The sequence below is a fragment of the Rattus rattus genome, chromosome 4 (assembly GCF_011064425.1).
Source record: "Rattus rattus isolate New Zealand chromosome 4, Rrattus_CSIRO_v1, whole genome shotgun sequence".
In the NCBI taxonomy this organism is placed as follows: Eukaryota; Metazoa; Chordata; class Mammalia; order Rodentia; family Muridae; genus Rattus; species Rattus rattus.
In genome coordinates this window covers 86,507,386-86,534,885 of record NC_046157.1, presented here as the reverse complement: position 1 = coordinate 86,534,885, position 27,500 = coordinate 86,507,386, and the positions used below count along the sequence as shown (strand labels likewise).

General features: G+C 42.7%; 1 protein-coding gene across 1 annotated transcript in view; it reads left to right on the top strand.

Annotated features, from left to right (window-relative positions):
- Adgrf1 (adhesion G protein-coupled receptor F1) overlaps positions 1-22,425 on the top strand; it is a 32,411-nt gene extending 9,986 nt beyond the window's left edge. The window contains exons 7-14 of the mRNA XM_032899453.1: positions 2,744-2,895; positions 5,505-5,668; positions 7,433-7,621; positions 9,856-11,229; positions 12,972-13,013; positions 14,191-14,250; positions 20,718-20,784; positions 22,352-22,425. Coding sequence (XP_032755344.1) covers positions 2,744-2,895; positions 5,505-5,668; positions 7,433-7,621; positions 9,856-11,229; positions 12,972-13,013; positions 14,191-14,250; positions 20,718-20,784; positions 22,352-22,425 — 2,122 coding nt within the window. The remainder of the gene's footprint in view (positions 1-2,743; positions 2,896-5,504; positions 5,669-7,432; positions 7,622-9,855; positions 11,230-12,971; positions 13,014-14,190; positions 14,251-20,717; positions 20,785-22,351) is intronic.
- Positions 22,426-27,500: the final 5,075 nt, after the last annotated feature.

The following is a 27,500-nucleotide window of genomic DNA, read 5'->3' as shown; positions in this document are numbered from 1 at the left end:
GTCTTAGATGCAGCTGAGATCCAACCCCAATGACTTTTACATTCAAAAGCTGAGAAGGCATGATGGTGCACGCTTGGAATCCTACTGCTTGGGATGTGGAGGCAGGAGGATTGCCATTATTTCATGACTGGCTTAGAGTGCAAAGAGAATACAGGGTAGCCTGGGCTACACAGAGAGACCTTGTCTCAAGACAAAAGAAAGTAAATAATCAGTAGCAAAATAGTAGACAAGCGGTACAGGGGTGGGGGTGGGTAGCAAGGCAAAGAACATCATTCTCCTAACCTTGCTCTTCTCTTGGTGTCTCGATCCCTTTTGTTTAAATTGAAAGTAGATTCTTTTCTCATACACAATAACCTGATTATAGTTTCCCCCTCCCTCTACTCCTCCCACTTCAGTGTGAGCAGTTGCAGGGCTAGAGAAATGGCTCAGCCATAAAGAATTCATGCAGGTCTTCTAGAACACTTGAGCTTAGTTCCTAGCACCTCTATCAGGTGGTTTACAACCTCCTGGGCTATCTGATACCCTCTTCTGACCCCTCCTTGGCGTCTACAACTCACGTGTATGTACAACCACCCCCAACACATTCATACAGATAATAAAAAAATAAACATTTAAGATTTTATATTTTATACTTAAATTTTAAACCATGTTAAAAACTATTTGTTAATTGAAGAAAATACAACCCTGAGACAGGAGTAGCTGGGTACGAAGGCTTACACATACAATCACTGCACTTAGGAAACTGAGACAGAGGGATTGCTGCAAGTTCCAAGCCAGCCTGGGTTCCATAGTGGAAAACACAAAACCAAAAAATGAGGGTATCACGGTGCTGATCTCACGGATGAACTATAGGACTTATTTCACTAACACGTGTACATGTGTGCTCTCCTGCTTCAGACACCATCTGTGTTCCTGTGGTTTCCAAGAGTGTCACCTGGGCTTGGGCTTGTCCCTGAACTCTGAATATGAGCCACCAACCTGACTTCTCTGCTTGCTCTTCCGGTGGGCATGCCAAACATGGCCACTCCCTGCTCCCCCACCCCACCCCTCCTGGCCAGCCACCTTTTCCACCTTCTTACCTGTTCTTCCAGTTGCTAGACTCAGACTTTGAGCCACATTCTGTCCTTAGTTATATTCTGAGCTGTAAAGAGCCCATTATGCTGTACACAGACCCTCAGAATACAGTTCCGTCAGATCCGACCAACTGCACACAGCTTGTTCTACCCAGACAGAACATCTCCAGTATCCCACGTTCCTCCAGTTCCTTCCTAGCCAATGTCCAGTGCTACCTCTGCTGCCTCCACAACCTCCACCAGAAGCAGCCACTGGGTCTGATTTCCCCCTCCCTAGGCTGGTTTAACCCGCTCGAGAATGTCGTAAAAGTAGAATGCCATTATTTTGTTCGTTTTGTTACATGGCTTGGTTTCTATCACTCAGCATGAAATACTCGAAGTTCATTCTATTTTTGTCAGTGGTTGTGAGTCCCACCTTTTTAGTGTCCAGTAGTATATTCCACTATGTAAAGGCACCAACTAACCTTGCTTCCATTCTGCCAAGTGCTTAACTCATTTCTTTCTTGTACATCCCAAATCTGCTTCCTTAGCAACCCCGTTAAATATAACTCCGATCTAAGTGTTTCCACATAAATGATTACCCACTTAGTTCAAGCCAAACCACCTCTTTCTTAGCTCATCTTCCTGCTTTCTTTCTGGATGCCTTACAGTTTCCATCCTTCCTCCTGCATTACTCATTACTTCCTGCAGTCCTCTCTCCCTTACTGGATGAGTCACTCTGGTCTTTAAGGTTGTCCAACTCATTGTCTGTCCCAGAACTTTTGCAGATGCTTTTGCGCCATCCCACGAGCTCCTCCCCTTGTCGTCTATGCTGGCTAGTTTTACATCAGCTTGACCCGAGCTAGAGACCTATTTAGGAGGAGGGGCTTCTAGCTGAGAAAATGTCTTCCTGAGATGTGCCTGTACACAAGCCTGGAGTGCATTTTCTTAATTACCAATTGATAGGGGACCCAGCCCATTGTGGGTGGTACCATCGCCGGGCAGTGGCCCTGGGTATATAAGGAAGCAGGATGCGGAATCCGTGGGGAACAGGCCAGCTTCTTCCATGGCTTTGGCTTTAGTTCCTGCTTCCAGGTTCCTACCCTGAGAGACTGAAGTTCCCTCAGTGATAGACTGTTATCCTGAAGGGTAAGCAAAAGAAAACTCTTTCCTCTCCAAATTTCTTTTGGTCACGGCGTTTTATCACAGCAATGGTAACCCTTATTAAGACATCATTATAAGGGCCTGTTTCAAAAACCATGGATGTTTGTCATGAGGAAACCTTCTCCATGCAGCCATATATAGTGTGAGGCCTTTACTTCCTCCTTCTGTGCGTGTCACTGTCTGCCTGCCTCTCATGACATTTAACATTTAGAAATGTGTGTGGATATATGTATGCACATGTGGGGCACATGTGTGTGAGTGTGCATATGGGCATGACGGTACATACAAATGAATATGTATGTATACATACATGGATGCAAATGTATGTGCACATGTATGTGTGTATGTATTCATGTGAATGAATATAAGTGTGTGTGTGTGTTGCATGTATTCCTGAGCTCCATAAAAGTACACAGCAGATCTGCCTGCTTCTTCCCTGTAGACTCCACGCCATGCATTTCCAGATTTGCCCTAAGAGACTAAACGAAGGTTCAGTGAATCTCTTTCTTTCCACATCCCTATTGCAGAAATGGAAGCATCGTTGTTGGCTATGAAGTGACTGGCTCCACTAGCCCTGCTGAACTCCTCTCTGTCATTGAACAGGAGTCTGAAAAGGCACAGGTGGCCCTGAGAAGGCAGTTTCCAGTTGAATATGGCTCTTTTCGAGTGTTCGGGAAAGGTAATGCCGAGCTCCCGTCTTGGCTTCTGTCTCTCATTAGTCATGCACGGTGTCCTCAGAAATTAGAGTTCTAAGAAGGCAACCACCCCCCTCTCTTTACATTAAAAAAGAGTATCATCTTAGTTCATTTCCTCTTGGTGAGAGGAAACACCCAGATAAAAGCAGCTTAGAGGAGAAAGGGTCTATGGGCCTCACAATTCCAGGTTACAGTCTGCCCTGGTGGGGAATCAGTGCAGCGGGAGTTTGGAACAGCTAGTCACATTCACTGTCCAAGTCCAGGACCCAGCCCTTGAGATGGTGACACCTGCATTCAGGCTGGGTCTTCTTACCTCAATTAACCAACCCAGTTAAGAAAACCTACCAAGGCCTGCCCACATAGCATCCTACTCTAGACAAGCCCTCACTTAGATTCTCTTCCCACCTAGCTCTACATTGAGTCAAGTAGATGTTGAAATTCACCACGATTTCTTCTCTGTTCTCCCCTCCTTCCCTCCCCTCCCCTCCCCTCCTCCCTTCCTTCCCTCCCCTCCTTTCCTCTCCCTCCTCTCCTCTCCTCTCCTCTCCTCTCCTCTCCTCTCCTCCCCCCCTCCCCCCTCTCCCCTCCTCTCCTCTCCTTCCTTTCTTACTCCTTCCTCCCTTTATCTCTTTCTTACTTTTTGAAACAGAGTCTCGCTTTCTGTAGCCTGGCTTCCAATTCTCAAGTCACTACCCCTAGCCTTCTGAGTCCTGGGATTATGGATATGCACCCTTATGTATAAAATCTTAATTTAAAAACATTAGGCATATAATAGTCATGCATATTCATGGGATTATAATGTGCTATTTTGAGAGTTTCTGATATTATGAATTATGTAATTAGTACGTCTATCACCTCAAACATTTATTATTTCTTTGCAATGGAAAGAGTCAACATCCTCTCCCCTATTTTGAGAATTTTCTATTTATTTTATGTATGTGAACACACTATTACTCTCTTTAGACACACCAGAAGAGGGCATCTGATCCCATTACAGGTGGTTGAGAGCTACCATATGGTTGCTGGGAATTGAACTCAGGACCTGTGGAAGAACAGTCAGTGCTCTTAACCACTGAGCCATTGCTCCAGCCCAAGCCATTTTGAAATACAAAGGACCTTCAGCCTTGAAAAGGATGATTCGTGTAACCTCTGGAAATGTGGCTGAATCTAGAGGATATTGTGTTAAATGAAATAAGCCATAAAGACAAAGAGCAACACTGAATGATCTCACTTGTGTACGGAATCCAAAAGACTCTCCTGCTCTCAGAGAAGCTGAGAAATGGTGTGCAGTCCCCAGTGGTTGTAAAGAGTCAGCAAAGGGATGAGTAATCGAGGGTTAGGTCTACAGGAAATATAAGATGGATATCAGAGGTTTGCAGTTAGCTATCCATCTCTTGCCACAAGCTCTGTTAACATCTGCCAACAACATTCACTCAGCAGACATTCACATATTATCTGATACATCCAGACACTTAGAACAGAACATAGAGGAGGTCAAAATTCCAGGCCTTGAGAGGCTTCCAATGATGCCATCTACTGGTTCCAGTCACAGGAGAATATAGTATTGAGAGTCATTGGTGACTTCCATAGAAGCACCTTGAAATAAGTCCACGCCAGAAGGATCACCCCAGTGACAATCACCTATCTTCCAACCATGTTATCATAGTTTGCTCTATAGCATCTTCAAGGGTATCAAGTATTTTCTCCCTCCTCCCATGCATTATGTTTGTGCGATAGGTGTGTTTATGTTATGTGTGTTTGCACATGTACGGATGCAAGCATGTGGGGGTGCATGTGGAGGCTCAAGGTTGATGTCAAGTGTCTTCCTCAGTTTCTCTTCGCTTTATAGATCAAGGTGGGGTCTCCTACTGAGTCTGGAACTCAGAATTTCCAGTTAATTTGGCTAGCCAGTTTAACCTGAAAATGTCCTGTTTCTATCTCCTGAATGCTGGTGAGATTTCAGATGGGCCACTGTGCCCACTTGGCATTCATGTGGTTCTGAGGATCTGAACTCTGATACTCATGCTGCGTGGCAGGTGCTTAACCCACGTAGCCAGCTCCTGCCTTGTTGTGTTTTCTCTTTGTTGTTGTTTTTTTAATTTTTAAAGATTTATTTATTTTATGGGAGTACACTGTAGCTGTTGTCAGACGCACCAGAAGAGGGCATCGAACCCAATTACAGATGGTTGTGAGCCACCATGTGGTTGCTGGGAATTGAACTCAGGACCTCTGGAAGTGCAGTCAGTGCTCTTAACTGCTGAGCCATCTCTCTAGCACCTGTTCTAGGATTCTCTCAAGTGATTACATCGTGCCTTGTGTTCACATAGTACTAATCAGCTGATAGTCCATTAAGAACAAAGTGTCTGGCATTGGTCAGATCCCTGGAAGGAAAAGGCATCCTGAGCAGGAGGCATGAGGAAGAAAAAAGGAGACTGAGGATGCTTCTGGGCGTCAGCAGTGTACCTGTGCTTCCAAACTTCGCCTGGGTTTTAAATCTGAAAATATAACTTCTAAAGCACTGAAACGCTGCATGTTTTTTGTAGAGTGCTGGGATGTTCCGAAGTCATTTCCCCCTGTATCTGTTATTTTCTAGCTCAGTGTAACAGCATCTCCTTTGGATTCGGGTTTGAGAATGACGAATATACTCTACCCTGCAGCAGTGGATTCACTGGAAGCGTGACAGTCAGGTGCCAGGCCTCTGGGTGGCAGCTCACCAGGGAGTCCTGTGTACTCCCTCAGCTGGAAGAACTGAAGAAGGTGATACTTTTTTTTTTTTTTTTTTTAGGAGTTTGAATTTCACAGAGTCTCCTAGAGATTCTGGCTAGGTAGAGGTCAAAGGTGACAATTGATATCTTTGAACAAAATGCAAAAGTATGAAGGTTCTGTTGGGTTTTGGTTAACCAGGGGTTGCAAGTATGACTGACAGAGGCAGGAGATGTCTAATGGCTTTGTCTTAGTAAAGTCACTCAATGCTAAGAGATATGATAGATGCTAAAACACCAACTAAGACAGACTTAGAAATCCAGGAGGACTTGGAGTTGAAGATTAAAGGGAAGCATGAATCAGGGCAATGTACTTAATATAAGTGAGAATATATAAATATCTTCAACTGGAAGAATGACTAGGTTGGACATGGGTGACCCATTCAATAGATTTAAAAAGCTATCTGATCTATCAACCACATAACTATGTATATATGTATGTTCATATATATGCATATTATATGATATAGTATATGTATATGTATATTATATGTATGTATATACACACAGATGCACATTCAGGAAACAAAAACCAAGCAGCTAGTGGTCCATCTGGTAACAGTAACATTAATCTAAAAACAGTCATTTGATTCCTAGTCCAATGTTATGGTTTTCACTCTAGCTTTAAAAAAAAATAACTGAAAGAAAGAAGAAAGAAAGAAAGAAAAGAAAAGAAAGAAAGAGAGAGAGAGAGAGAGAAAGAAAGAAAGAAAGAAAGAAAGAAAGAAAGAAAGAAAGAAAGAAAGAAAGAAAGAAAGAGGAGATAACCAGTCAAGAACAGGAAAATTCAAACCATAGCGGGAAAAGTCTTGCAGACTGGCTCAGACACTGCTTATATAGCCGACATCCATGTTGAATAGAGTGTTTCTGTCTCAGTCAGAGGCATTCCTCCCTCAACAGAGAGCCCCAAAGAAAGCTACCTGTCAAAGCACCATGGAGCGGCTCCTTCTCCTTTCCTGTCCTCTCTGTCCTCATCTGTGAGAAAGGAGCAGGTAGCCACTGGAGTCTAATCTTGCTTTCTCCTTCTTTGCCCCAGTTCTAAACATGGCGATAGTTGGAATTAGTTGATCCTAGGATGTGAGGGCAGGCAGAGAGCAGCAGTATTCAATTAAAAAGAGCAAGGAGGTTGGGTGGGATCCAGGATCCTGGGTCAACTTGTGCAAACACTCCCGCTTGCTGCTTTCCAGGTTACTCTAGAGTAGCAGAAGCAGACAGGGACTGAGAGGGAGACGTGAGATTCTAAACCCAGTGACACGGTGGGGATTGGCCCAAGCCCAGAAGTCAAATTGGCACGACGTGTCCCTCTGTCTATCTTTTCACCCTGTACAAGACGTTCAGGATTAGTACTGGCAGAGCTCAGCAGCAGAACCACGTCTATCTGGGTACTTCTTGCAAAGTCACCAAATCTTGCTCATCCGTTTCTCTGTAACCGAGATTAGGATGTATTTGAAAATGCCTTTCAGACAACATTTTCATGATCCAGCTTCCTTGGCTCTAAAATAGCATGGCTCAAATAACATGACTTCCTTCAAAGAGTGTTTTAGATGCTGAATCAACCAATTTCTGTTGCATATTAAGCACGGTGTCTAGAATATAAGAATCATTGAACCACAGCCATTGTTCCCACTACTACATAAACTACCCCGATACACTGTACCGTTTGCTCTGTAGCTGAGACAACTGATTTAAGTCTAACGATGTCAAGCATTTCTGTTTTTCCCCTTAGAACCTAATCATTTATATTAATTTTTATTTTCAGGAGCTCAGTGTGATTGCAGATGAGATCACGGAGGCAGGCGTGGCGTCTTTGGTGCATAATCTTTCTGCCATCATTCTGCAAAGCCCATCCACCACAGTTGGGAACCTAGGCTCAGTGGTGTCACTTCTGAGGAACGTTTCATCCCTGTCACTGGCAAACTCTTTAGCTGTATCCAATTCGACACTGAAGGTACGCTTTTTCTTCACTTGAAAGTTTCACTTTATTACTTATTTTATAGCTTATTTTCTTTAGCTTTTTGAGACTGGCTCTCACAGTGTAGCTCTGGCTGGCTTGGCATGCACGCACAGGCCAGGATAGCCTTGAACTCCTGGAAAACGTCCTGGTTTAGCCTTGGGAGTGCTGGGAATACAGACATGTACAACTTCACCCAGATTGAAGGTCTCACTTCAAATGCTACATCTTGTAGGAGGCGTACTAAGAGCCTGGATGATGGGGAATCTTTTGATAAAAACAGAATCCATGTGATGGTCCCCATGTAAGTTTTATTGGCTTTTCCATAGTATATAATTAATGCAAAGCATATAATGAACCACACAGTATATAAAGAATTACAGTGGGGCTGTATGTAGCTTAGTATGAGGGTGTTGACCTGGCAGGTGTTGGGCCCAAGATTCAATACTAAGTTTGGGATCTTGGAGGAGAAGAAATATGAATGCCCATGTTCAACAGTGCAAAAGCTTACCTTTCCTTTAAACCTGGACCTTCTCAAGCAGCCCATTCATGGGCAGATTTCAATTTAGACTGTTGATCCTATGTGTTCATTATGTACAGTGAACAATTAAAAACCCTTTCCTCTTGACTGGTTCAGTTTGGATATTTATGCTACTACTAAAGCAACCAATATGCTTTCTTCAACAGAATCTCACTGGGGACACAACCCAGTCTTAAGGGCAGACCTCATGCCCTACACTAGAAATGGCCAAAACAAAATGAAGCCAGTGGCATTTTTGGAGGTTCTTTGCCTCATAATGCTTTGCCAGGCCTCTCTTGTTTCTCCTTATAGATCCTTTGAGCATATATTATGGCTTCCAATTTTGTGGTTTTATAGAATTTCTATGTGTGCAAATGCATGTGCATCTACGTCTGTATACGTTTCTTGTGATTTTCCTTGTTTTTTTTTCTGTTTATTTTCTTGTTTTGTGCTATTCTAGTTTGTTTTCTTTTCTTTCTTTCTTTCTTCTTTCTTTCTTCTTTTTTTCTTCTTTCTTTCTCTCTCTTTCTTTCTTTCTTTCTTTCTTATTGATATTTAGATGCCTGATTGTTTTCTAATGAGAAATAAAGGGGGTAGATTTGAGTGGGGGCAGAGGTTGTGGGAGACTGGGTAAAGGGAAACAGTAATCAGAATATATTTTATGAAAAATATATATTTTCAAAAAACATTGGCAATGCAAGACCTGGTGGCACAGTCTATAATTCTAGCACTTGGGAGGCTGAGGTAGGAAGGTTGTGAATTTGAGGCCAAACTTAGATCCTCTGAAAAAGCAGTAAATGTTCTCATCGTCTTAGCCATCTTTCCAGCTAACAATTCAAAACTACACGTTCTTAAGGATCACCATTGAATATTGGTATGCAGTAAACAACAATGAAAACACATGAATTAAAATTTGAGCATCCATGGCATGAATTTACAAGTTCTTCTTTTAATCAAAAATATTTGTTGTTCATACACGGAATCCTTGTTAGTTTCCCCTTCCTCTACGCCTTCCAGTTCCTCCCCACCTCTCTTCCCGTCAGGACTTCTCCCACTTCTGCCTCTCATTAGAAAAGAACACACTTTTAAGAGATAATAATAAAATAAAGTATAATAAGATAAAACAAATTCTAATGTTAGCTAAGGGAACAAAATGGGGAAGTTGTTGAATGTCATGCTTCTGTCCTGGGGCCATAACATATTCACCTTTCCCATCTCAGAGTTAAAAAAATTCACTCCTGTGTATTATGGGATGCATATTCATCCATGCTGAAGTAAAACCTCACTGTGATTGCAGATGGCTTAGGGTGACCACTCTAAACCTAACTCAAAAGAACATTTTAGTGTGTGTGTGTGTGTGTGTGTGTGTGGTGCCTACTTACATTCCACTGCATATGTAAGGAGACCAGAGGGCAATTTGTGGTAATCAGCTCTCTCCTTCAACCATCTGGGTTCTGGGAATTGAACTCAGGTCACTAGGATTGGAACAGGTACCTTTATCCCCTGAGATACCCTATCATCTTGCCCCAAGTTTCTTTACCCAAACCCTTCTAATATATTGAATGATAGAACTGAATGTAACTCATGAATTTTACCATGATTCCTTAATTCACAAATTCTATGACCATCTTCCCTAGACTTAGCATGAGCAACCTTGACACTGACCTCCTGTCTCAGAAGACCTAAAGTGACTTTGATTTTTATGTTTCAGGATGTCATCAACATAGCTGATCATATCTTGGATTCAGCCTCCATAAAGAACTGGACAATTTTGTTACAAGAAGCAAAGGACTCCAGCTCCCAGTTGCTAGAGACTTTGGAAAACATCAGCACTCTCATCCCTTCCACTGCTTTGCCTCTTAGTATTTCTCGAAAGTTCATTGACTGGAAAGGGATTCCAGTGACCCAAGTCCAAAGCACACAGGGCTATAACTATCAGATCGAAATGATACAACAAAATGCCTCTCTGCCCATCCGAGGCCATGTGCTTATTGAACCAGATCAATTCCGGAAATCGCATCCAAAGACTATTATCAGCATGGCCTCATTGACCTTTGGGAACATTCTACCCATTACTCAGAGAGGAAATGCACAGGTCAATGGTCCTGTGATATCCACACTTATCCAAAACCATTCCATCAGCGAAATTTTCCTGAACTTTTCCAAAATAAAGGGAAACCTGAGCCAGCCTCGCTGTGTGTTTTGGGATTTTAGCTACTTGCAATGGAGCAATGTGGGCTGCCAACTAGTTAATGAAACTCCAGACACAGTACTGTGCCGATGTAGTCACCTGACCTCCTTCTCCATGCTCATGTCACCCCTTGTTCCATCTTCAGCTGTCCCTGTGGTAAAATGGATCACATACATAGGGCTGGGCGTCTCCATTGCAAGCCTAATCTTATGCCTGATCATCGAGTCTCTGTTTTGGAAGCAGACCAAGGGAAGCCAAACCTCCTACACACGCAACATTTGCCTGGTGAACATCGCCTTGTCACTCCTAATTGCTGATGTTTGGTTTATCATTGCTGCCACGGTGGACACCTCTGCAAGCCTGTCTGGAGTCTGTGTGGCTGCGGTGTTCTTCACTCACTTTTTCTACCTTGCCGTATTCTTCTGGATGCTTGTGCTCGGCATCCTGATGGCTTATCGGATCATCCTCGTGTTTCATCACACGGCCTTGCCTACCACGATGGCTATTGGCTTCTGCCTAGGCTATGGGTGCCCTCTCCTTATATCCGTCATCACCCTTGCTGTCACCCAACCTAGCAATAACTACAAAAGGAACAATGTGTGCTGGCTTAATTGGTCTGACAAGAGCAAACCTCTCTTGGCATTTGTTGTTCCTGCATTGACGATTGTGGCTGTGAACTTGGCTGTGGTGCTGCTGGTCCTCAGGAAGCTTTGGAGGCCAGCGATTGGAGAAAGACTCAATCAGGATGACAAGGCCATTGCCATCCGTGTGGGAAAGAGCCTTCTCGTGCTGACCCCACTGCTAGGGCTCACCTGGGGCTTCGGCATAGGAACAATGGCGGACAGTCAGAATCTGGCCTGGCATGTTCTTTTTGCTTTACTTAATGCTTTTCAGGTAAGAATGATAAGAATTTGTAGTACATACTCATGCTATTGGAATAAGTATAGAGAACCAGGGTTGGTGGATGAAGATGGCCTCATCTCCTTGGCTCCAATAAGTCTACAATAGAAAGTGCATCAAGACAGTGAGAAGACACCCCCATCCATTTTTCCCAGCAGTTTACATCACACTGAAAGAGAATTCTAGATGTTTCAGATAACCCACCGTGGAGCTCAGATCTATCAGTGTTCACATAAGTACCAATTTATCTCACTTGCGGTTGGCTCAGTCCACATATCTCTAAAGAAGCAGAAGAAGAGAAAGAGCTCAAAAGTACTTGCTGATCTTGAATGATACAAAGCAAGTCCCTGGGATTTAATAAACATGGGCTGGCAACCTGACACCAACAGCCAGATTTTGTAAATAACAGTTTCTTGGAACACAACCATGCACATTAATAGGGTCCATGGCTCTTTCCTCTCCAATAGTAGAGGAGATGAAACAGATATTATGTATCTTACAAACCCAAGACTCACAATTTACTCAAAACACACACACACACACACACACACACACACAGAGTTTGCCAATCCTTAGTATTAAAGATGGCTTTTATGTTTGGCAGTCAGAAAGTGTTCAGAATTAATGGAAAAACTAATCCTTAGGTTTTTATGTGTCTGGAAGAAGTCTTCCATCATGGTTTATTGCAGATAAGGCCAGACCACCTGGAGCAATGAGTCATGGGAACTGTAGTCTCACTTCTGGATTCTTGAGTCAAGTGTGTTTTTTTCAAATACCAACTGTATGCTTAATCTCTCCATCTGTCAGTTCTCCCAGATGATGAGCGGGGAGCACAGTAACACTTATAGAGCAATTTTTGAGGATTACAAGATATAATTTAGCACCTGACCCAGTGCCTCCTACTCAGTAAAGGCCTAGAATTTCTTAAAGGCATTGAACCAGTCTACACAGCAGTAAATGGGCAGGTTGTCACGGAGACTATGCACCCAATGGAGACAAGTCTAGAGAGCTCTAGGATGGGCAGACTTGTGAGTAGCATGCTGTTTATCTTAGATGAGATTATTCCAGGGACACACTTGAATAGAAGGTGACTCATGGAGTCCACCTTCTTCTTTATGGCTATTGGGTGCTGAACCTCAGTACCTGTTGTCATCTCAGGTACATGATGGATGCTTATTAAATACCTGGTCGAAAGAAAGGCTAAGATGCTGCAGCCATTGGGTGCTGTGTAGAGCTTTGAATGACACCACCACAGAGGATGAAGTCTCTCACACGAGTTTACAACTTCATTCAATTATTTGCTCATTAACACACTCATGAAATACAGTCCGTGAGCACTTTGTGATGTGCTGGGCACTGATGAGTTCACACCATTATTGCCTTCTAGAAGCCTATAGTCCAGTAGAAGGGCAGGCAGGAAAACAAGTTCATGCTGAGCATATAGTACATGTTTGTCACCCCAGCATTCATGGGGCAGAGGCAGGAGAATTGCAAGTTTGAGGCCGGCCTGGCCTATTTAACATGTTTCAGGCTAGTCTAGGTTATAGAATGAGGCCTTACCTCCCAAGCAGAGATGTGGTGGGGGAATTAACAGAGCATTAGGTTGTAACAGAGCATTAGGCATTAACATTGTAATAGAATTGTATCATATAGTATATAGATGACTTCTTATCTGGAAAAGAAAATACAATATAATACATACAAAATTTACTCTTTGCTTTTGGTTCTTGTCAAAGGGATTTTTCATCTTCTGTTTTGGAATTCTCTTGGACAACAAGGTATGTGTATATTTACTCCTCCATTCTACAAACATAAAGACTTCCCCTTTAGTGCCAAGACCTTTGGTATATACACTATGGGTACTTAGGTAGTAAAATTTGGCAAAAGGCAGACTCATTCAGAAGAAAACTAAGTGATCCCTGCTGATAAAGCCATCTAGATGCAACCACAAGGGAACACCATAGCATCAGAAGGCCGAGGCAGAAGGATTATAATGCCAGGCTATCTTGTAATACACAGAGAGTTTCAGACCAGCTAGAGTTTTGATGCTCTGTCTCAAAAGCAAGAATTCAAGCAAATAGACAGACAAGCAATCAAACAAACAAGCAAAATTTCTTTCTAATTTGCTTTCCAAGGGAATGATTCTATTTTGTACCTTGAATCCCTTTGCCCATTTATGTAAAATATGTAGAAAGAATATGATCCTCATACTTCTATGCTAGTGGATGCTAAGTAGTTTCTCATGTTAATAAAATCCCCAATGAGAGACTGTTAGTTTTACTGAGAGATAAATAGAAAAAAGTTTCGGAGAACTATGTTTCATGTTTCCTCCCAAGCAGCAAGTAATCATGTCAATAGATAAAGGCAATAATTGATATATTAGCATGAAAACAAAAAAAATTTAATTGTTGGGGCTGGATCCTTTTGCAGAGGCTCTGGGTTTAGGTCCCAGTACCCTCATGGTGACTTACAATCATCTGTAACTCCCATTTCAGGGGACCAGATGCGTTTTCAGACTTTTATAGACAGCAGTCATACACATGACATATAGACATACATGTAGGAGAAAAACAACCAATACACAGAAAATAATAAATAAACAAATATTAAAAATAGAAGAGATTTCATTGCTGACTCATTTGCCATATATTGACTCCCATTTACATGTTTGCCATGTTCCTACCAGACACATGGTTAAGAAACCCTTTCCTTCACTGATAAACTTTACTCCAGCAATTATTGCAGGATGCTCATGGATTACTACATTTGTTTGATTCCATTGCTTTCTGTTCAGTTCTAGTTTTGCTTCTACAAAGAGAGAACAGTCTATTAGATATTTTTGCTAATGGTCTAGGAGTGATGTTGCTAAGCAACCATTTCAAAGGGTGCTTCTCCTTAGAATGTTGATACCTAATCATTTTTCTCTCTCCGCTACTTTTTCTATGCCCCTGACAGATGCGGCAACTTCTGTCCAACAAGTTGACTCCATTAAGCTCATGGAAGCAAACATCAAAGGTAATGACCATCGACTATGATACATAAAGTACCAGTTTCGTATTTTGTCCCTGTATGTCATCTGTGTCAAGCTTGTTTATGGAGGGCCATTGTTTCCCATCATCATTACTTGGCATGGTGTCTGGCTTGGGTTGATAGTCAAAGAAAGAACTATAGAGCAAGGAGGGCCTGGGCAAATTCGTATGCATGTTCAAAACCAACAAGATCTATGGTGCTGTATCAGGCTTGCTGGTAGCAGGCCAGTGCATTCAGAGGCATCTTCTGCTGTATATGATGCTGACATTCCTGACACAGAAAGCAGAATAGAAAGTCAAGGCAAGTCAGTATGAAACAAGAAATTTAGTAAGAAAATATGTTAATGCAGATTTAAGCATAGGCTTTAAGAAAGGGGGAGGGGGAGCTAAAGGGCGATAGTTACAGTAGGGCAGCTTCTCAAGTGAGTCACATGGTAGTGTCTTAGTAATAGGTATGTGTTCAATTTTGGTGACTTTGGAGTTATATTGTACAAAAAACTTAAAAATTAGGTAAGTTTTCCTTTTTCTCTTTAGCAAAGAACATGATAAAATAGTCTTTGAGGTATACTATTTAGGTGAGATAAAAACAGAGGTTAAAAAAGTTAAAAGAATCTTTAGTATGCATAAGGCCTGTAAATGTCATTCATAACTTTATTCATAAAAGCCTTTGATTCTCAACCAGTAGGACTGGGGGGTGGGGGGCTCTTTTCTCTTCCCACATCTGCTTATCTCTCACCCCCAACGTTTTTCAACACTGTTTATTTTGGTCCCTGATAGTCTCAGCATTTAGGTCTATATTCCTAAACTTGAGGAATTTACATAGATGGGATAAAGTTGGGGTAGGGTGGGAAGCGCGTTTCTGTCTCATTCTTTCTACAAAAATGCTCATGAGGACAGTGTGATATAGCATATCATACACACACATGCATTTTCTACTTTCAATGTTATTTTAAATTTTTGCCTTTCAATAATGAATGAAGGACTTTTCAGAAAGATGCTAAAGTAGAGACATCTGTATTTGATAAAAAGCCAACTAACTTGATTGTATTCAAACTTACATGAGTGTTCAGAGAGTGTTTTTAAATAGAAGAAGGAATAGTTTTTTTCAAAAGTGTGTGGAACACAACTATGGCGGCTTTAATAAGAATGGTCCTCAAAAGCTCATATGTTTGGATGCTTAGTCACTAGGGAGTGGAACTGTTTGAATGGATTAGAAGGATTGGGGGTGTGGCCTTGTTGGAGGAGGTGTGTCATTGGGAGTAGGCTTCAAAAGCTACCTTGTCTGTCTGTCTGTCTGTCTGTCTGTCTATCTATCTATCTATCTATGTATCTATGTATCTATCTATGTATCTATGTATCTATCTATCTATCTATCTATCTATCTCTCTATCTCTCTATCTGTGGATCAGGATATAGCTCTCAGCTATTCCTCTAGCATCTTGCTTGTCTGGCTGCTTTCATGCCCTCTGTCATGATGATAATAGATGAACCTTCTAAAAGTGTAAGCAAGTCCTCAATTAAATGCCTTTTTTTTAAAAAAATAAAAATTGCCTTGGTCATGGTGTCTCTTCACAGCAGTATAACAGTAATTAAGATAACAATTATAATTCCAGTGTTTAGGGAGGTGTAGGCAAGAAGATCAGGAGTTTAAGGCTGGCTCTTAAAACATAAGAAGTTTGGTCTATCTTGGGCAATATGAAAGGAAACAAAAGCAATAAAAACAAAATAATGGGCTGGGGAGGTGGTTCAGAGCACTTGCTGTTCTTCTCAAGGTCCTAAGTTCAGTCCCCAGCAACTACCTTAGGCACCTCATAATATCATAACTCTTTTAGCCTTTATGGGCATCCATACATATGTGGCATACTGACACCTAGACACACACACAAAATAAAATAAAATAAAAATAAAATAAAGCACAACTCTATGAGGAAATCATCATAGGCTTCCTTCGTCTTCATGTCATAGTAGAAAATGCTGCTATGAATGTAAGGAACAGTAGCCCATCTCAGTCACTGTACTTTGACTTGTATTGCATTGGCTGTAGGTCTTAGGAAAGTTCCATGGTGGCTCAGAGAAGTTCTTACATTCTGTGGTTTTAATATTATGTCTTGAACATAATATTAAAAAGACAGAGCAAGATACAGAGAGATAGAGAGAAAGAGAAAGAGAGACAGGATAGAGAGAGAGAGAGAGAGAGAGAGACAGAGAGAGAGAGACAGAGAGAGACAGAGAGAGACAGAGAGAGACAGAGAGAGTGTGTTCCTTGGGACCAGAAGGTATGAAGTTATTGTGTAGCATCTGGAAAAGGAGGAAGTTACAGAAAAGATTACACATCAGTGAAAAAAATGAGGCTGAGCACTCCCTTCCCTTCAGAGAAAGAAGGCAGGGTTTTCCTCACTGAAAATCAAAGACAGAAAACACATGCCTAAATGAAATAAAACAGAAGCAAAGGTTCAAGGCCCTGGCAGCATTTCTTCCTGTTTCTGACATGTCATGTTAGTACTCTTCAGATGGGAAGGAGGTCACTGAACAGCAATTGTCACCTAAGTCCTATTTCTTCTGCATCCCTAGCACCTCCCATTTTAATTCAAGCCAGGTGGTAAAAATTAGATTTTTTTTTTGATGTCGGGTTAAATGATTGTCCTAGTTTGACTTCCTGTTTCTTTGACTAAAATATTAAGGAAAAGGGTAACTGAGAGAAGAAGCTTGGTTCTCGATTCCAGGTCATTTGTTACACTGAAGTCAAGATGGCAGAGAAGACAGAGAGACAGAGAGATAGAGAAAGACAGAGCAAGATACAGCGAGATAGAGAGAAAGAGAAAAAGAGAGGAGAGAGGAGAGAACGAGAGAGAGAGAGAGAGAGCACGCACATGCACATAAGCTTGTGGTCAGCTCACTGTCCCCTGAATGAACTAACCATCGAATGATGTCACATTAATTAATGTAATGAAGATTATCCCACATAGACAATCTAAGGTAGACAATTCCTCATTGAGACCTTCTTCCCAGCAGATTCTGGATGTCAAGACAATAATCAGAACCACCCAACATGGTAGCTGTCTATCTGTCCCTCCCTCCCTCTCTTCCTCCTTCCCTCCTCCTTCCCTCCCTCCCTCCCTCTCTTTCTCCCCATTTGCTGAGGGAATTTGAATGAAAAAAACAAGTACTGATCTTATGGATTGACTATTAGAAAGTACAGAGGAGATAGGGGCTGGAAAAAAATGGTTCGGGGTGAAGATCTCTTACTGTTCTTAAAGAGAACCAAGTTTAGTTCTCAGCCCCCATATTGGTGTTTCACAAATTTCTCCAACTCCAACTCCAGGTTGTTCAATGCATTGTCTGGCCTCCGTGAGCATTGCATGCTTGTGCACATATGCACTGCTATATACATGTATACATAATTGAAAACAAGAAAGGTAAGATCTAGGGACTTGTGAGTGAGAAGAACATGGGAAAGGAAGGGGACAAGGTATAAAAATGAAACCAAAGAGCAGTGGACTTGCTCAAATTGTGGGATTTGGGAAGCAAACGAATGGAGATAAAGGATGCGAGAGGATTCCTTAGGAGACAGGCTCCTAATCAAAATAAAGATGGCAAGATCGGCCTGTTTTCGTGACACAGGATGAGTCTGACTAAGGGAACTTGAGCAACAGGTATAGATTAGAGTCACGATGCCGAGAATTCACTGCAAGGGGGGAAAAGGGGGATGAGGCAGGGATCTATGAAAGGACATTGAAAATATAAGATGTGGTAGAAGGGATGGATGCCAACAGTGTTTTCAGCAAGAATTATCTATTCTAGTCATTCATGGGTTCCTTAGGAGAGCATCATTGCCATATCTGTGTCTTCCTTCTTGGTTTAGCTTCCATGTCATATGGAATGAGTATGGGACTGGAAATCATTCCTTCCAATATTCCTAACACCAGAACTCTGTCTAGCAAGGAAAACCTCTCAATATGAGTGAATTAATAAGTATCAACAATTATAAAAGAATGTCAAGTATCTAACATGTATATTTCCTAATAATTGCTTGCTCTTTGAGTGAAACATTTTATTTCAGTTTAATTACTAAGTTTAATCTATCTGTCTGTCTGTCTACCTACCTACCTACCTACCTACCTACCTACCTACCTACCTACCTACCTACCTACCTATTTTTGGAGACAGAGTTCCTCTATGTAGCCCTGGCTGACCTGGAACTCACTTTGTAAGCCAAACTGGTCTTGAACTCACATAGACCTGCTTGCCTTTGATCCTCAAGTACTGGGACTAAAGGCATGTGCCACTGTGCCCAGCTTCAGTTTTAATTTAAAAAAATAGTTATTTATTTTTATTGCATGTGTATGAGTGTTTTGACTACATGTATGTATACACACTGTGTGATGCCTGATGCTTACAAAGGCCAGAAGTGGGCAGTTACAGATCCGTGTGAGCCACCTTGTGGGTGCTGAGAACTGATCTCAGTTTCTCTAGAAGAACAGTAAGTGTTCCAACTGCTGCACCATCTCTCCAGCCCCATAATTCAGTCTCAAAATTATCATAATCTCCATAATCTTTATACCAACTTGCAATTGACTATTCCCAGAACTGAATGCTAAGTTGTACAAAAGTAAGGCAACACTGTACCAGGGGCTATTGTTTTTACAGTGAATATTAGTATTAATTTTTTCAGTTCTTCTTCTAGTGGCAAATGTACAAATTATGGAAGTATAAACATGGCCATGGAAAGGGATAGTGTTGGGCTGGAGAGATGTATCAGTGGTTAAGAGCACTGGCTGCTCTTCCAAGGTCATGAGTTCAATTCCCAGCAACCACGTGGTGGCTCACAACCGTCTTTAGGGGAAATCTGATGCCCTCTTCAGGTAGGCCTATGCATATGCAGCAGAGCACTCATACATTAAATAAATAAAAACATTTTTAAAAAAGAAAAGAAAAGGGATAGTGTTTCCTTCAAAGTCACTTTCTAGTTGGTTCCTGGAAGTTGTAAAGATACAGAAACACCAAATTCATTTGGGAATAAACTCAGGTGTACTTTAACGAAAGCAGACAAAGGAATACATGAACAAGTATTCTGTATTCTTAAACGAGAATCGGAGATTATGAACACAGAATAAGAGGTTGTTCGTAACATTGAGTGTCACAGGATGAAACACTGGAGACAGGCAGACTTTATGAAGGAATAATACAAGGCACCCTCAAGCGTGAGAGTGGTGAATGGTAGGAGAGATCATTGTGGAGGACCACTGTGGACTGAGGGTAGAGAGCAGATAGAGAGACCATTGTTGAAGAAAATACTCTACCAGGGTAAGAATAGACAATGGCCAGAGAGGCCATAATGTAGGCCTTAATCATTTGAGGGGAAGGATGTACAACAGCCAAAGCGACCACTGTGCCAGCCTACATGCTAATGCGGGCTTTGTACTGTTGAAGTAAAGTTGTTGGGACAGAAAGCTTTCTAGATGGGCCTTTTCTTATCCAAGGACTGTAAAACGTAAAAAGAAAGATTACAAAGTGACCAGCAAGCCCAACTGGTATTCTTATTTTCCATTAAAGCCATGATTTCACCCACAGAGACACTACTCAAATTCGCTCTTTGATCATGCAGAAGCTGGGTGTGGCAGTGTATGTCCCACGCCATCCCGGCAGCAGGGGAGGGGCAGGGGGGGGCAGGGGCAGGGGCAGGGAGGGGCAGGGGCAGGGGGGCAGGGGCAGGGGCAGGGGCAGGGGGCAGGGGCAGGGCAGATCTCTATGTCTTCCAGGCTAGTCAGAGCTGCAGTGAGACCCTGTTTCAAAAACCAAACCCAACCAAAACAACACTGCCAAACACTGAAATCATGCTATCGAGCAGATTAGAATGAGTCATTGAAAAATTGAAATAAGTCTACAAAAACAGCTGTCCCTTTGTATGTGGAAATATCCTTCCTTGATGAGCCACAATAAAACTACCTCCACTTTCTCCTTGGTGATATATATATATATATATATATGTATATGTATATGTATATGTATATGTATATATGTATATATGTGTGTGTGTATGTATATGTGTGTGTATGTGTATGTATATATATATTTATATTTATATATATAAAAATTTTGGACCTGGCAGAGGTAGCATATGCCTTTAATCCCAGCACTCAGGAGGCAGAGCCAAGTGGATCTATGTGAGTTCCAGGCCAGCCTGGTCTACAGAGTGAGTTCCAGGACAGCCAAAACTACCCACAGAGAAACCTCGTCTTGTGGGGGGGGTGGGGGTGGGGGTGAGAAGGACTAATAATTATAATGCTTTTTTCCCCCTCTTAATAATGGTTCCTTAAATTACTGCACTAGCAGGAATACATGAAGTGGATCCCAAACTGATTACAAACGGGGGGCCAAGCCTCACTGATCTTAGATTCTGCTGACTTCCGACCAGTTACCTAACATAAACTATTTTGGTGTTCTCTTGTGCAGCAAAACTCTTCAGATATCGTTACCAAGCCGAAATGCTTAAGGCCTTTCAACATACTACAGCACAGAGGTGAGTTACAATACAGCCAAAGAACATAAAAGAGGTCAGATGGGAGATTATGAATACGAAGAGAATCCAATAATAATTATTAAGATAACAGTACCAGCTGGCTGTGCATCTGAGCTCCTCTGGATTATGATCAGGCTGATAAGGCAATGCTGAGGATTTAGTGGTTATAGACACAGACACAGACACACACACAGAGACACACAACACACACACAGACACACACGCCACAGCTAAATGATAGCTGTGGAAAACTCAGTTCTGATTGAGACATCTAAATTATACCTCCTCCTCTCAAAGCTCAGGGATCATCATGGGAGACAGGACAGAAAGATTGAAAGAATCAGGTATAGTGGTATCTGCCACAAAACAGTATAAGCTGGACACGCTGGGGTTATTGCACACATAAACTCATAGTGGGTGTTATTGGATACATAACTGCACAAAAATCAATACAGCTAAACTTCTAACATAGACGGGGAAAGCGATTATGACCTCTCATCCCTAGCTGAAGAGCTATTAGCCGAGAATGACTGGGAGGAAGAGTCAGGTTTTCTTAGCGATGTTCCTGAGACCACATCTTTTTGTTACTTTTCTATTTCTGTGACAAAACATCATGACCAAGGTAAATATTGAAGAAAGAGTTTACTTGGGCTTGTAGTTCCAGAGAGTTAGAGCCCATGATGTTAGAGAGAAGACAGCAGGTGGCAGGAACTGGATGTGGAAAGCTCACATCTTCAACCATGATTGGGAAACAGACGGTGAACTAGAAATGGCTTGTGTCTTGAAATTCTCAAAGCCCACCTGCAGTGACACACTTCCAGCCATCAGCCCGCACCTACTCCTCCCCACACAGCACCACCCGCTGGGGACCAAGTGTTCAAATGCCAGGGTCTATGGGGGGACATTCTCATTCAAATTGTAACACTACTCACGTGCAGCAGATGGCCCTATACCCCTGCACACACAGAGAGTACACAATGAACACAGTGGATTTTAAAACAGAGCACATGGAATTGGTAGGGAAAACGAAGGACCTGGACAAGTTGGAGTTAAAGAATGGGGAGGGTGTGCTCAAAATAAATTACATGCATGGATGGATTTCTCAAAACAATAAAGGCTCTCAAAGAGAAAAGAGAATACTTATATTCCAAGTGTAGGTTAAGTGTTGGAAACTGTACCTACCCCAGCCTTTTGTTTCCTGTTTTCACTGCTTCCAACCAGACAGTGCTTTGAGCACCATCTAATTTGTTGGTTTAATTTGTTCCCTGCCAGTTAGAGGAAAATACAGATAACTTCCAGGGCTCTTTCCTGAAGACCATACACTAAGTTGAAGTCTATGTTATTTTACTTCCCAGCAGTAACTGAAAAACATAGTATTTCTCATCTCCAGGAGTAGATGGTTGACAAATGTAAGCTTCTATGGTGTCTGTGAAGGGCTGTCACTCAACCAAACATGTTCTATGGTTTTCTTGAACATCACCTTAGAACGAGCTCCAGGTTAAAGACACCATTTATACTAAAGTGAAGACTCCCACAATGACTTACCTCATTTCTTTCCCCCCTTCAGGCATGTATGCGCTTTCTCATACTAGAGATTCATCCAGTGACATCACATTAACCCAGTTTTTATCAACCGAATAAAGCCACAAGTCATCATCAAGGGCAAATTTTTCTTTGAGCGACATGTTATTCAGAGCCAGCAAAGACAAGAAGCACGGAATCAGATGAGACTTTGAGACTTGGGAGTCCGAGGATAAAGCTGGTTACTTTGGGGCTGGAGAGACGGCTCAGTGGCTAAGAGCACTTGTTGCTCTTGCAGAGGACCTGGACTCAGTTCCCAGCACCCACATGGTGGATCACAACCATCTGTTTCAGGGATCTGTGGCCCTCTTCTGACTTCTGTGAGCACTACAGACACATGCAGTGGGTGCACAGACATACATGCAGGCAAAACATTCATACACAAAGAAAATAAATCTTTTTTAAAAAACCCAATAGGTGACTTCAGTGGTTCAACACTGCCTCCTTTCACCCAAATTAAATAGAAATGGCATTAATTAGAGAATGAGGTAAGACATATCACACATTGTTCATACAGGAAGACTTGTCAATGAGGCCCGAGCGCCGTCCCCCACCCCCCGCCCCCAGTATCTCCAGCCATTAGGGAAAATTAAAACACCAATAAGATAGTGCCATACACCTACTAGGATATCTGTCCGAACAATCTAACCCCTACCCCGGGGAGCGCGGCATAATTCTACTCATCCTGAACCTTGGTCAAGCAAGATGGTCCACAGTAAAGTAGGTCAGTCATTTTAGGGTGGAGTTGAGTGGTGAATGCCACAGAATAAGGAAGGAGCATGCAAATTCTCCTGGGAGGTGACATATAAGTTACAGTAATGGTGGCTTGGCAATGTGTGCACTAATCAAACCATATTGCACATTACATGCAATTAATACATAGAGTTTATCGTTAATAGGTTTTATTTATTTATTTTTTTATTAACTTGAATATTTCTTATAAAAAGGATGATTCCCTTTCCGGTTTCGGAAACATCCCCCTCCTCCCTTCCAGGACAGAATAATGTCCACAACAGTTAGTTCAACTGGGGTTCAATTTAGGGAACAACTGGTGCTCATGTATTCATTGCCCCCAATGAGGTCAGAGTCAGGGTCCATATAAAAGTGGCTTAGTCCCAAGCCTGGGGACCATTGTTGAGGGTCTGATCCCCAGGTTCCCCAGGGGGTGATTCTCAGTTCAAAGGTTGATCTGGACTGTATTTGCTGTTTCTGGCTGTTCTCTGGATTCCTTCTTTACACATGACCATTGGGTGGGTATATATATGGACACAGGCTCACAGTCTCACACACACACACACACACACACACACAGGCATCACAATACATTTAAAAAATACCATGAGTCCAAGCTCACTCAGGATGGCCAGACAACTGTCCTCTCCCGCCCATCTTGGAAGCTGAGTAATATTCCATTGTGTAGATATACCATTTTGCTGTAATAGTTGAAGGAAAAGATGGGCCTTCTGGGACCAAGAAGGCTACGATGAACATAGAAACGTGTCTTTTTTATATGTTGGGGCATCTTTTGGGTATCATCCTGAAATGTCCAATTTTCTGGGGCCTAGTCAGAATGGTTTAACAGCAGAGGCAAGTGTTCCTCTTTTCCACATCCGGGAAGATTTCCAAATAAACTGGTGGTGAAACTCTAAATGTTTTGTTCTATCTGATGACTAAAGATGTTGAAAAAGACCAAAGACTTTGACTTGAACCCAACAGGTTTATTTGCTGGTCTAACTTTTTGAGTTCTTTTTATCCAGGTCATCCCAGCAGAGAAGATCTTTTCCCAAGACGTTTTGTTGACCACAGTGTCCTTTGCCCCCTCCCCCAGGCACATCTTGATGCCCAGAAATTTTTCCAGTGCCCATTATTCTGTTTTCTTCTATTAGTTTATGAGCTGGTGAAGGATCCTGATCCATGGACTTAAGCTTTTCAGGGGATGGGCATGCCACTTTCCTAAACCATTCTAACCCCCATTCTAAATGCTATCTTTTTTCCATTGGATATCCTTTTCCAAAATCAACCAGATGTGGATTCAGGTCTCATTCTGTTCCCTTCTATAGGTTTTTTTGCAACAACAGGGGACCACAGGACAGAACATAAACTCCCAACAACAATGGCTCAGTGGAATGTTGAGGACAACAGGCTGGGAAAAGAGATTAGGTGTCATTCACCAATGACCATATGGACACACACACACACACATTTACAACATCATCCCTACACCCAAGGCTCAGAGAACACTGCAGAAGAGGGGTGGCTAAAGATTGGGCCACTGGGACAAAGAACCTGAGGACAGGATATTATCATCCTGGGAGATGAACACTATAACAGAGAGGCAAGTCTCATGAGAGAGTCCAAAGAAACAACAAATGTCTTGTTCTAGACAGAAAAGACCAGAGACAAGAGCGAGAGCCTTTATCCAGAGCAGAGACAGAAAGTGACTCCCAGAGGCAGAGACCCAGTCAGATTCTGCTCTTAGAGAGAGGAGGAGGTGGGAGACAGATGGAGCAGCTCTCACCCTTCTTTTTGCAACAGACAGGGACCACCATATAAACCCACAACTGGTCGAATGTTGAGGACAACAGGCTCTTAGGTGTCAATCACCAATCTATAGATTTACAACATCACCCTTACACCCAAGGCTCAGAGAACACTGCAGAAGAGGGGTGGAAAGACTATAAGAACCTGAGGACCCGGATATTATCTGCTGGGAGATACAATCAGAGAGAGAGAGAGAAAGAGAGAAAGAGAGAGAGAGAGGGGAGAGAGAAAGAGAGAGAGAGAGGAGAGAGAGAGAAAAAGACAGACAAAGAGAAGAAATTAAATGGTGTAGGGAGGAGGCAAGGTCTGGGAGGAGTTGTGGGGAGGAGTCTGGAGTGATTATGGTCAACGTACATAGTATGAAACTCTCAAAGAATCAGTGAAAATACTGTGGTATTTTTAAAAATATGTAAAGGCCAGAGACAAATTTCTTCAGCTCCACTATACACGCACATGATGGACTGAGTACCCAGATGCTTCAGATCCAAGCGGAGAAGGTTTCTAGCAGGGCCTAGACCTCCAGTGGGCATGCGGGATCTGGAGCAGCTTGACTGTGGCCTCACTCTTCCATCAGTGCCTCAGTGACTCAACACTTATGTATGCTGTGTGGGTCACGTATTAACTGAGCCTGCTTCCTCTCAATACAGCCCCCAAAGGAGAGATACCCTTTGTCTTGTGGGCCCAAAATGTTACCTTTGAACTTCTGCTATGGCCCATTGTCTGAAATGAATGACCCATCCAAATCCCTATCTGTGGTGTGTGTGTGTGTGTGTGTGTGTGTGTGTGTGTGTGTGTGTGTGTGTGTGTGAGGTGGGGGTGGGATAGTGGTTTAGGGGGAACCTATTTTTGTATATGCTAAGTAAAACATTAATTATTTTTAATTAAAATAAACTTTTAATAAAAAAAAGCTAAAGGTTGTTTTGATTTTGTATAGCGCTGTGTAAACATCTCTGGGTTTGTGAAGAGCTCTGAGAAAGAGTCCACTTTATGTCTCTATTTCCTGAGCAAATGAGATGGCCACTCACTCTACCCTCTAGAAAGTTTCGCAGTAGGCTTCAAGTAAAAACTCCCAGACCTATTTCCTGCTTCTTCCCGGAAAGAAGAGAATGCTATTGCCAGAAAGCCGCTGAGCTGAACTGTATTTACGCTCACTTAACTTGAGGGGGCAGGCTCTGACCAAGAAACCCACGAAGACACCTTGAAAGCTTAACTGTTCCCAGCAAAAGGACGCGGCACCGATGGGAGGCGGGGCGGGGCGGGGGGGGGGTGAAGCGCAGGCAGGGGGACGGGTTGGGGTAGAGGTGGGGTGAGGGGCACCGACAGCGAAGACAGTGACGCTGCTGCTTCTCTGATTAGGAGTGGTTGCCAAAGCTTTTCTCAGTTAAATAGAAAAGATTAGGAAGCCCAGAGCACAATAGCTCAGCTGAGGGGCAAACAATGCCTCCGTTTCCTGGGTTTGTGTCCCCAGGGTGCTGATGAACAGTGAGGGTGTCTAAGCAAAGGGAGAATCAGCCTTGATCTGCAAGCGATTTCACCTGCTAGAAACCAGCCCGTGTGGATGGGGTACACTTGGGGCATCATGTGTGGATCAGGGTTAAGTCAAGGACCTTAGGGCCAGATTGATTGAAACTACCTGTGCTTTTCACATTTAACTGCTAGGAACGAAGGAGTTTGGAAAATTGTGTTAAGGTTTGCGCTTTGCCCCTACCCCTGAAGTGGCCCTGTTGCTCCTTTTGCCGGTTCTTAAAGTCTAACGCCCATAAAGAGGTAATTTGCATCCACAGCAGAGATTTTTAGCTCAAATGCTATCCAGAGAGATCGGAGCTGCTGTGCAATTAATGTGCGCCCTACTCTGCTTCCTAGCGCTGTGATAAAGACAGTGACCAAAAGCAACTGGAGGAGGAGAGGGCTTATTGTCTTACTTATTGTCCCCGTCGAAGTGTGACACGAAGGGAAACCGAGGGCAGGAACCTTCAGGGAATAAGCTTAGTGGCTTGCTCTCATGGCTTGGTAGCCTGCCTCTTACTTTATATAACCCAGTATCGCCTGTACCAGGGGTAGCACTAGCCTCAGTGGGGTGGCCCCTCCCCGCATCAATCATTCAAGAAAATGTCCCAGGTACTTGGTCAATCTGATGGGGACATTTTCTCAGCTGAAGTTCCTTCTTCTCAAGTGACCTAAGTTTATGACAAGAAAACTACTCAGCACAGTACCTTTGCCCTCTGTCCTGAGGCTCAGGCTTGCCTCTGGGACCAGGAAACGGTAAACAAATTTTCCTTCTTATCTCTGCAGTCCCAGACCGAGTTCCGCTCTCCCAGCACCTTCTAGCCCTGTGGTCCATAGCTAGACCATATACCCTACTAGAACACACACATACACGCACGCATGCACGCATGCACGTGCACACACACACACAACTCCGTGGAAATGCTATACAATTAGGTCTTTACCTTTGCTCCTGGGAGATTGGCATACACTTTCCCGTGAGCTCACACCGAGCTGGAAGTTTTCTTATGTATAAATACGTTGGCGAGTGAAGACAATTTCTTTGGACTCTCACCTCAGCTTTTCCCACCACCAGTCTACATCTATTT